Source organism: Polyergus mexicanus, unplaced genomic scaffold (assembly GCF_030449975.1).
Source record: "Polyergus mexicanus isolate NDT 795.1 unplaced genomic scaffold, iyPolMexi1.0 SCAF_11, whole genome shotgun sequence".
Taxonomy (NCBI): domain Eukaryota; kingdom Metazoa; phylum Arthropoda; class Insecta; order Hymenoptera; family Formicidae; genus Polyergus; species Polyergus mexicanus.
Window position 1 is genome coordinate 9,529,860 of NW_027223331.1, and position 12,038 is coordinate 9,541,897.

At 38.1% G+C, this 12,038-nt stretch overlaps 1 protein-coding gene across 1 annotated transcript in view; it reads left to right on the forward strand.

The window, feature by feature from the left end:
* The window catches only part of Stet (stem cell tumor), a 357,711-nt gene that overhangs the window by 325,941 nt on the left and 19,732 nt on the right, over positions 1-12,038 (forward strand). The window contains exon 8 of the mRNA XM_070304381.1: positions 9,398-9,510. Within this exon, the coding sequence (XP_070160482.1) occupies positions 9,398-9,510 (113 nt within the window). The remainder of the gene's footprint in view (positions 1-9,397; positions 9,511-12,038) is intronic.

The following is a 12,038-nucleotide window of genomic DNA, read 5'->3' on the forward strand; positions in this document are numbered from 1 at the left end:
TATTTGCGGCGTTATTTTCAAATAACACTCGATCGAAACTCGATTAGATTCCACGTTATTTTTTTTCGTTTTATCATCCGAGATAGAGTGCATTAACAACTCGATACTTTTTTCCTTTCATGGTACGCAAGTGCGTCGTTAATTTTCCCGGCGAAAGAAAATCCCGATGTAATACGAGCACATATTTTCTTTTAAATCACGTACCGCTGCGATTTTATATAACGTCCCAGACCACGTTTTTCTCGCGCTAATGGATGCGAAAACAAATCTGCGTTAGTACACATTCAAATTATTGAAGACATCGGCGAATTCGCGGCTAGAAAAATACGAGAGAGCCGATAAAGTCTTTGTAGAATGTAGATAAAGTCTTTGTAGAATGTTTGAGCAACGTCGATCGTGAAGAACGTATTTTTCATGCGAAAATTGAATTTGCCAATCTTTTTGACTTCTGATTATCTAGAATATAAGAAATCTTCTATCGTCTATAAATATTGGTTTCATTATTTTTGTTTTAAATGCGTTTAGAAAAATGTTGTTACTTTTACGATGAATATCGAAAAAAAAAATGTAAATGTCGCTATCGTTCGAATATCATTTCTTACTATGAACATGAAATTGTATCGCGATATTGACAAATTGCGAACAACGATATTGCGAGTCGTGATGTCGAGAAAAAAAGAGAAGCCAAAATTTTCTGAAATCAACGACGTTGCAGCATCGCACAAATTATTACGATTACAACAGCGCGAAAAAAAAAGGGATCGAGATAAACCACGTCTCCGCCGCGCCTTTTGTCCCCCTTTCCCTCGGGCTTGCAGAACGTACCGCATATGTTTTGTGCGTGCGTTGCATTTATTTTTTATCTAATTTATTAAGCCCAGTGTCCAGAGCGTGATTTGAAGTTGTTTTTGTTGCGTGGAACCATGCGTGCTCCTAAGTTCATTCTGTGGCGAGAAATGTGACTCGCGCGGTGTGCTGCGTGGTGGGCTCGGCGGTTAGATTTTCAAGATAGATTCAGTGCTATTTTTCGAACGTGTTGCTCGGATTCTAGCGTAGTTCGTCCAATCAGACAATCACGTGTGAACCAGTTAGTTGTTTATATTTGCCGGGCCGGAAATTTTCGTAAAAATGTCACAGCTTGTGGCACGAATTGGCCAGTCAATCCTCTGCCCTCATTCCTTCGCTGCAGCCAATTCCTCATCCACATTTTTCTTTTTTTTTTTTCGTTTTTCTAATCTCTCATTTCTTCTTTCGACGTCCACAATCAATAAAAGACTCAGAGCTGCTAATTTTCTTCTCCGCACAAGCTCCATCTTATCCGAAATCGGATATAAAGAAATTTACGTCTATTTGACGTAATTTTATTCCGTCTGCTTGATTAGCTTTTTACGCACTTTCACGCATGCTTTCACGCATAGCACCAAACTCCGTGAGATGCAAAACTCGCAGCGGGCCTAGCTTTAATCAAGCTTCGTTGCCTACTCATGAGCCAGCATGATTACTTACCAACAAACCAGCTTGAAATTACGCTCAGATTTACTTTTCAAGAGACACACACACACGCACACAAAATATATATATATTACGCTTTTTATGTTTTATCAATAATGAAGAATAAAGCAATTATATATCGAGCAAATAGGTATTTGGGAAAAAGAATATAAGCTTTTAGAAAAATATAAAGAAAAATACGTAATAAAATTTATAATAAATTGAGGGAAATATAGTAATAAATAGAAACATTATAATAAGGAAGAAAGAGGAAGAAATAAGAGAAAAGTATATTATAAAAAATTTGAAAGTTTTTACATACTTTATTATATTTTTATATATAATTTGAGTTTACTGTAAAAAAAAATTTTTTTTTATTTATAACGTCAAAACATGACATAATTGAAAATGATACGGTAAAGACTTTTAAAGTTTGTAAGAAATATGTGAATATTTTAAATGCAGATAATAATGGAGAAAACTTGATATAAGGATATTATTTGATTAAATTTACTTATTGTTAGAAAAAAAATGAGTTTATAGTTGCGACGTATTATATTAAGATACTTGTGTATGCGAGAAGACGAATGTTGGGATTAAACGGATACGAATCTACACATCTAACCACCTGTGCCCGTCATGAATATTAGGTATTAACTTACCGACTAATTATCGTTAATTCCGTTCCTTGTATTACCACGTATTGCATTTTAGCGTTGTCGGCAGCGCGTCGATTAAATTCAAGCGGAAAACAAAAACAGGAAAAAACAAAATTGTTTAAGTGTTCCGGCACGCGTCATATGCTTTTATAGGAAAGAAAACGGGAAAGAAGGCAGCTTCCTTCGCCCACGGTTTTTCTATTATGCTTATTTTTCTTTTCTCTCGTCTCTTTCGCATCGATTCTGCCTTCTTTTTCCTTTCCTTCACCTTTTGCTTTCTCCATCTCGACATTTTTCTGAACAAACATTTCCAACTCTTTCCTTTCCAGCTCTAAGATCACGAAGAGAAAGGAGACCGAGAGACGAGATTCTGCAGCAAACTCTCTCTCTCTCTCTCTCTCTCTCTCTCTCTCTCTCTCTCGTCGACAGAATAGAAGTTTTCAACGCGCGAAGCTCTGTAAATTATTCATGAAATGCCAGATAAGACGCTTTTCTTACATGCGTATGGAAACGGCGATAAGAGTGACCCCAGTCGCTGTTTTTTTTCTTCTATAGGAAACGGTGCGTTTGTTAAATTTTGTTTCCCTCTTGTATTTCTCTCCCTCATTTTACGATTCCCTTTATTTCCCCTCGTTTCCAATTTCTGATAATATTTCCATATCATGATGTTTCTATTTATCGCAACATTCTTTATTTTTGACCTTCTTTTGAAAGATTTTACGTGTCGTTTATCTTACCCTTTCTTATGATAGCCTTTCTTTTAAATGAGCGAAATTTCGTATTTTTCTGTTTTCTCTCATTTTTTACTCAGTTATATTATATTAATATTAATTATGCATTTCTTATTAATTGTTTGTGTTTATTCATATTTCATATTCTGCTAATGCCGCTAATACTTACTCTGTATTTTATTTCCATTATGTTGTTCAAACGGATCCTCTCGGAATGTAAGAAACTTTATGGCACTTTCTTTCTTTCTTTTCTTCGTAAATTCCTTTCCAAGTCGAAATTCACCGTGCATTTGTCTTCCTTTCCACCCGTTACTTCTTTTGTCGATCCGCGCCTCCGCGCGAAACGTTATCGCGGATGTTGGGTTATTAATGCGAAAAAACGCCCCGTGCGCGTCCATCAAAAGTCATTTCCCCGAGCATTACATGATCCCGAAAGAGCTCAAGAGCGGCGAGATACGTGGCAACGTATGCTAAGTCGAAGATAAATTTCGTAGAAGCTGATGAATTCGTTCGAGGGGGACGGATCTCTCCAGGGAAGATACGTGAATGGATACGTTTAAAAATTGAGCCTTGGATTAATCATACGGGTAATAAAGCGGTCGCAATTTTTTCCTTTTTTTTTTTCGGTTTGCATTAGTCAATGTACATCAATAATCTTCGGATCGATTACACGCGAGAGCGTTTCACACGTCCGTTACGCTAATTGGCATAAATCGGGGTGATGATAAGCGATATAATGCATCGACGATGACACACGAGCTGCCAGGAAAGGTCAGAAGCGCGATCCATAATCGACGAATAAAAAGCCCGAGGTTTCAGTCGGGCGACAGGCGATTAATTATAAAAACAAGACGGCGAGCGCCTTTTTCCGTCTCCGCGTAACGCCCGTTACCTCCGCCAGACGTTATCGAGCTTCCTCTGTTATTAATGTGAAAACTGTCTCTGCTGCCATCACGCTCCCAAGTCTTGTCTCTGTCCTCCTTTTCTCTCTGTCTTCTCTCTCTCTCTTTCTCTTTCTTTTATGCTGTGCACGATGCCGTGAGAAAGCCGGAAGCGCGGAAAAATCGAGACAATCGCCGTAATTGCGGGAAGTCAACGCGCAGCAGCGTTGTCGGAGCGAACACAATGGTATCGCCGAATCCGCGAAATACGAGTCGAAAGGATCGCACGCCGCTCGAAACAGGACTCGCTTCCGTATCTCGTCGCCTGTGGTACATATATCGACTCGTTGCGAATCAGGCTTGAATTCACAAGAACGCTTTGTCGCGCTTGAATCGTCGTCGGACGCACGTCACACCCTAAAAAAAAAAAAAAAAGAAGAAAAAGGAACACTAGCGCATCTAGAAAATTTTTGGCAATAAAAAGAATTTTTATTTCGCCAAGCAGATAAAATTATCAAAATCTCTTTGTCAGCTTTTATAAAAACGATATCTTATCTATGTAGAACATGTCGCGATACAAACGCACGCAAAATGAGGCGCATCTTTCTTTTTCGTGAAAACATCCGCAAACGGGTTGCAAACTCCGTAAATCTTTCGACTCGTAACTCAATTTAAATAACGATGTCCACCGCCCCGTCATCTTTATATAAGCCCTCGTCACTTGCGCGCTGCCGATGCGATATTATGCATGCGCGACGAGCACGGCGGCACACCCGTTATACCACGAGTCTTTTTAATGTCGCATAAATGCGCCGGGAAGGCTTGCGACTCTTAATATCATCGAGGCGGGCTCCTCTCGTCCCGCCGTCCCGCGTGCACGCGATGCGCGCCACGTGAACCGAAACTTCAACCTCCGCAAATGAAAATTCTTGTTGAAAGTCAACAAATTGCACGCGCGATGACGTTTAGTCTTTTTACCCCTCTCAAAAGAGCAGGGAATGAATTTCATTAGAACATTTGCCGTGCAATTATTTGAAATATTAATTGTAAAAATTAATCGGTGAAATATATTTTACGTTACTTTTTTTACCAAATATCTTGATAATTGCACTCGCAGTTATGGAAAGGATAAAATTCAGCCAAATTGGTTTAACATAAATAAAATATCCTTGATCGCGCGCTAGAAATTTCATCTATGAAGATGTTTTTATATTAAGTAGTTCACAACTCGAAAATTAACGGCGTCACGATATTTTAGTCGAAGAGAGAACGTTCTTGAAATGGTCAATGAATTTGTCGTTAGAATTCAGATCGGAGTTTCTCTCAGACAGCAGTGCAGGATTGCCGACTGCTGAGACATCATTCTCGACAGGCTCGTCCATGCTTTCGTCTTTCGTAAGTAAGAAGTTTTCGGCGCTTAATTAACTACTAGCAAGTAGTTAGAGGCGCTGACGAAACCACTTGCGCCTGTAGAACATTAGAGTCAACTTGCTTGAGAACTTTATCCTCTAGTTCTCGCAAAGTTATCAGCACCCACTGTGTACTCGATAATACTTTTGATCCGCTCACGCGACCCCGGTTCCCCGCGAATTATCCCGAATTGAATAGAATCGAATTAAATGCAACCGACTGTTAGAAGCATCGGGACATTGCATCGAAACGTCACAAAAAAATTTTTTTCTTTATCTTATTTTTTTTTTTTTTTTAATTAAATATTTTGTCATTCTGGCGTTTTAAGTTTTAATTTTGTTTTAAATTATTTATTTTTGTTGATTATGCGAATATAATTGTTTTTAGGTATATTGATGTGATAAAATCTGTTTTCAAAATATTATTTAGTATTTTTTCGCAATAGCCAATTTATGAATAATTTATTGATCGTATTGTGATTCGTCGTAAGTATGCGATCATCGAAATTGGAAACGCGCAAGAAGCCCGCCGGTCCTTTTCCTTATAATCGGACGACACGGCGAGACGGATAAAACGAATAGATATTCGTTGTAGAAAGCCGGTTATCGTCATTCGTATTTGTCGAATGGAAATTCAGCCCTCGAACGACGACGTTGCCTTCTTCTGTCGCGGTCCGAAACAGATGGCGAAGGAAAAAGATAGCTAGGTAGAGGAATCATCCTCACGCGGAAACCGAGAAATCCGTCGTAATTCGTCCGCCGGCACAATGCCCGAGATTCGTCTAATTGGTATCCAATTAACCGAAATTGGCGCGGTTGGTCTGAGAACCTTATCGTGACTCGAATATCTTGGGAGCAGATTTTGCTGATTGCGCGAGAGGTGCTCGAATGTGCACGGACCACCATTGTTCAACGGTAAACGTCGCGTTGTATATATTTACATTATATTTTATCGAACATGTCGTCCGGCTATGCATATTGATCTTATTAAGGTATTAATTTATGCGACTGATGCTATTTGTTTTGTTATCAATATGTAATTATGAAGCGCAACAATGCATATTGTTTCAGTTAAATAATCTTTGTTGAATGAGTTAAAGCATATGTGTTACAAAAGAGTTGTTTAATCCGATGATTTTTGAAAATCCTTGACAATTTTATATATATCGAATTATCTGTTTACAAATGTATAAAAATATCAATGAATAGTAAACTTTTTGTCTATCTTGAGCCGACTGAATTGAAAATGGATTGTTAAAAGTTTGTATATTATATTGTATATCACATCAGTATGTATAAAGTAAAAATATATGATACTTAGAAAGATTTCAATAAAGTTTTGAATATTAAAACTCCAAGGATTTTTATTACACCAGAACAACGCAGACGTGCGCTGCGCGCGCGCTTTTATTTATGGACATTTTGCAATTTCTTTAACTTTCCTTTCCTAACTTTTTCTTTCACAAATTGTCAAACTGTCAAAATTCTCACGATTTGACAGTTGCAAATAACACGAATGAAGCAAGTCGCTGCGCATAAGCGAGACAGCCAATCGCGGAAAAGAGGCTTCAACGCTTCGATATATTCGAGTTCGAGAATTGACGCCTTTTTTAGAAACGGAATATTTAAAACAAATAAGAAATGGAAATAGTTCCAATGGAAGATTGAAAAAGACTATCGTGCAAAAGTCCAGTGGGATTTCTATCGGCGAATGATATCAAGACAGCAGGAGATGGAAAATTTATGAACCTCCTACGATCGCGCCCGACGCGACGCCTCCTTACGCGCGTTCTATTCCAACGATTGCATTCTGAAAACGTATCGGCATCTATACATCACGTCTGTCCGAACGCGAGGGCGACCTCCGGTTTTTCGCCCCCGCGATCCAGAAGGATGGCGACATCGTCATTTGCATTCGCCCGGCAACGAGACGGCAAAAAACCCGTTGGAATTCCGAGTATCGATTTAATTCTGACCTAATCACGGTTACCTCTCTCCTTCCCTCCCTCGTCTCGATGGACTTCGTTCCTTGGTAATGCGACGGTCGCGGGAATCCGAGGCCGTGGCATCCATTTCTGTCGATGAGACTAACCGACGAGTGACGACGCCCAAGCGTTCCAACCATCGCATTCTTTCCATTTGACCGCATTGCGACAGGGCGCGCGACGACGATAAAACTCGTACCTGATGTAAATTGGTCGCTTCCTAGGCGCACGTCTCGGCTACGAGGTTACGATATACGCAGACTAATTGCGGCTTACCGCATGCCATGATGCAAAGAGACCTGTGTGAAAAAGTTGTCTTTTCCTATCTTTGAATCGAATCTTGTTTCACGAGGACGAATTTAATTAGCGCAAGAAATTCGCGTCGCTGGTCAAGCGCAGACACTGCTTTTAAAAAAATATCTCGCTTGGGATTGGCTGAATGAATAAAGAGCCTGCTTCGTTAATGTCCACTTACTTTCTAGTAAGTACTTGTCTTTCTTTTCGTCAATTTTCCATTTGTATGATATGTATAATAATTAGATCGGTAATTAAAGATAAAATAGAAATTATCTAATCGTCTATATAAGTTAAAAATAAAATAATTTTTATGGCAAAAATTAAACAATTTTTTATCTATTTCTTTTTAGATTAGAATTAAATTATAATAATAAAGTTCTATTATACATTATATAATATGTTTCAGTTTGTAGTACAAGTAAAAGGATAATAAGTTTTTGCCTCGATCGACAATCTGGATCTCGCCAATCTTGACTGTGTCAACGAGAATCGCTCTTCAAGATTTTCCATGCTCTCGAGCGTATAACGCGATAGATAAGGGAAACGATCGTTTTCCGACGAGCTTAGAAAGTTTCTTCTTACGAACATAATATTCATAATTGCTCTCTACAGTTTCTTTTCTTACAAAGTTTTCTTTTGCCGACCATTGTGGCTGAAATCGTCCGAATTATCAAACGACCACCAATCGCATCATCCTTCGCGGATTCTTATCATTCGCAAGCGTTTTATCTTGCATTGCTTTTGTTTCAGCCATCATCGCCGAATTCCCTCCGGCTTCGGTTCCAAATTCAGCTCGATGACTCGGGATACGCTGTGGCGTAAACATTTATTTCCTCCCTATTTTATTCGCGATTCGAATTACTTATGAAACTGCGAGAAACTACGTCGTTTCTTGCGAGATTTATCGTCCGATGTCGTCGGTACTGGCGCGCGCGCGCGCGCGCACGTGAGAATCCTCGGCGCGAGATGTAATAATTAGTCGACCAAAGTTTCACGATAACGGCTGGGTATCGGATTTTCGTGCTCCTGTGGCCCAGAAGTCGCTGATAAAACTTTCCTCCGACCGTGCTCGGTATCTCGCAATTATTTCACTTCGCGACGTTCTTTGGCAATCTTCTCGGCACTCTCGCCGAGACGATGCTTCGAGCGAATAAGAATATTGTTTGGCTGCGATCCGCTCGTTCACGAGAGAAACGGAGAAGTATAATTATCGTAATTTTGGCCGCATCGATTGTCGCGAACCAGCGCGATACGGAATTCATCGCGAATTGAAATCATCGAATATTTTCAACTTCTTTTCCGACGCCATGGCCAACTTCCGTCTAGTCTTATCGACCGCGGCGAGGATATCACTAACGAGATGTTCCTAATTAAAACTATCTCGCCCGCGATTTTATAATTCAAAATTTACGACTCTTTTCTTCTCGCGTCTACACGATTTTCGAAATCTTTGACGATCACCGAAGTTGCAACGATATATTAACTTTGCGACGATTAACTTTAAGTTAATTTTGTGATAGTTTTATGCGAAAAGAGTTAGTTATCTCTGTATTTATTAATTAATTATTTTATAAGTAATTGCAATATCGACCCGTAAATATTTTATATCAATATAACAAATGATAATGACTTTATAATTTTAATAATAATTTTAATGATAATAATAATTGCTAAGTGTAGATAATTTTATAATGATTATATTGCATTATACTTGTTGTTAAACTAGTCCAGTGTGGCATTTATTGCTCTCTGCGTCATTACTACATGTTTTACAAACATTCTATAAAGTACGCCATAGATATATAATTCAGAAATTGGACGCATGCAAATCGCTATTGTAATTAAATTGAAAAATTTCCGGAGCACTCTAGAGTTCTCTAACAAAACAATTGACACGACTTAGACAATTAGTAATTTACCGCGTGGTTATATTTTTTTTTTCAGGTGGCTTCACCTGCTGTTTAACCTGGGGGTTCAGGTGGTCGTGGGACTTCCCTTGGAAATGGTGCACGGAAGCCTGAGGATCGCCGCGGTTTACATGGCCGGGGTTCTTGCCGGTGAGTAATGTCGTCTGCAATGTGAATTATGTTATGGTGCATCTACTATTTATGCTCCGGGCATAAATGCTCGTTTAACCTTCGCCTCTTGCCGTTGCAAAAGTTAAGCTAAACACAAATCTTGGCTTGATGAAATAATCATTAAGAACAAAAATTTGGATAGCATCTCTCGATTTAAAAAGAAATAAAAACTCGACAGTGATCCAGTAATAATTGTAACATTTTTTTAGCGTTGCGGTTATTTTATAACGCATTAAATATATGTAAAGGCTGTGTATATTTATAATTAAATCGCAATCCACTTATCTCAATTATCATTCGTTTAACTTCTGTCACGTGCAATGACAATCTCAGCCAACGGTACAATTCGTTGTCCCTCTCTTCCTCTCTCTTCCCCCATTTCTCCTTCTCTTCTACATTTTTTCTATGAAACGCGTTCTTGTGCGATCATCGAAATTAGTCCGGTGTATATGTAAATACAAGAGCGAAAGATATATCACGAAATGTGAACATTATAACCGAAATGTCCAAGATATGCAGGGTGCTAATTATTCGAACATATGCTACCTGTTATAACGAGGCGTTTTAATTAAAATTCGTTGATGTTAATATAAGTACCTTGACAGCTGGATAATGAAACGCTTTACATTCGCAATTTTGCACATTTCCCAAATAATCTCATATCTCTCTCGATTAATTCGTCGGTAACAAACTGAATTTTTTGCAATTTATCGTATGTTAAACGACAAAATTATTTTATATATATTACGATTCTCTCTTTTTTTTTAGCAGAATATGGCACAAGAATTACAAACGATAATGTTATTTCCTACATATGTTTACCGTATCGTTTTCTATGCTAAGCAATTTCTATCCGAAACATTTTTGCATATTTATCGAGACAACAAAGGCGACCGAGTAATTCCGGCAAATTGTCCTATTTCATGTATATATGTATATATATATATATATATATACGAAATGTATATAGCGTGGATACATGTGTGCGGGCAAAAACGTATCTATATACATCTAATTGTCATTTGCATAAATTCGATTAGACGCAGATCCCGAGTTATTAGCGGTCATGAAAGTAAAACGTGGCAAAATGGAGCGCATGAATAATCAACTCTAGCCGAACGGGGGGACAAAGAGAATGCAGGAATTAGATAGGAGAAATGGCGGTACATATAGGAATTTCAAAATAGATGCGATGATACTTTTGGTAAATTAGCAAGAATAAACGCCGTGCAGTTCTTCCATTTATACATTAACTGAATTTTAATTTGAGGATTAATTGTTTGAATTGTAAATTAAAAGTCTAAGACGATGCAGATGTTCTTAAAAGATAGTTTTAAGAATGAAATTCGAAAAAAGAACTTTATATGATGACAAATATATTATCAATCATAAGTACAAAAGTTAGAAATTAAAATAATTAATAAAATGCTGAAAGAGAGAGAGAGAGAGAGAGGGGGGGGGGAACGAATGTAATAAATCGTTTATACATGATAAAAAATTATGCAAGAGTAATGGAATGTTCTTTCATACTTTTGTGCTCCTATAATTTATGACAAAAGCATCAAACTTGTTCCAATATTATCGACACACTGTCATTTCTGCCTCTTTTCGGCGTTTTTATTCTCACGAAATTTCCCGATTGCGCATTTCCGACTATCCTTGTCTAACCATTTTATCTCGGTCTTCGCTTCTGCTCTCGAGCAGAGCGTATCTCCATCTTTGTTCGTCTAAAGTCGCTCGCAAGGATGCGCTACGGCGACAGCTTGTCTGGGCCCACCGCGACGAGATTACTTCGTATGCATCGCGGTGGCGACGATGTAATGCGATTGCAACGACGCAAGTGCAACGGCAGCTATATCCCCTCTTCTCTTCTGGTCGCATTCGGCGTCTCCTTCTTTATACATGCCTTGCATCGTCCGCTCTTTTTTTCTCTAGCCGACTCTTTATTTAACGTTAATCGGATTATGGCGACCATACTCGATTAATGATAGAGGAGCGTGAAGCATTTCTTTCTCATAAAAATGTGAAAAAAATGTAATTACATTCCGCAATAATAGATTTGATCCGCAATAATATTATTATTCTTTATTTAAATGAATTATATAAATGATGATATTGAAAGATACATTAGAAATTAAATTATATTTGTACAAATATAAAATATCTCCGTAAAATTTTTTAGTTGATATGATATGCATATATGTTATTATACATTATACAATCATTATGTCTTACATATTTCTATGAGATGACGAGTACGTGTAAATATATTTTATTAGTATAAAACTCACACACACACACACACACACATACGTATCGCATATACTAATTAATATTGCGCGACATGAAGAAAAAAACGTTGAAACGTAATCATCAAACTAATGAAGAACGTAAATCAGCGTTTTAAATTATGCGATTACTGCACCATATGAGTGTAAATTATCCTTAGTGCGGTGTGAAACCGGGTAGCTTATAAATGCGCTTCTTCAGAGTGGTGCGCGCGGATT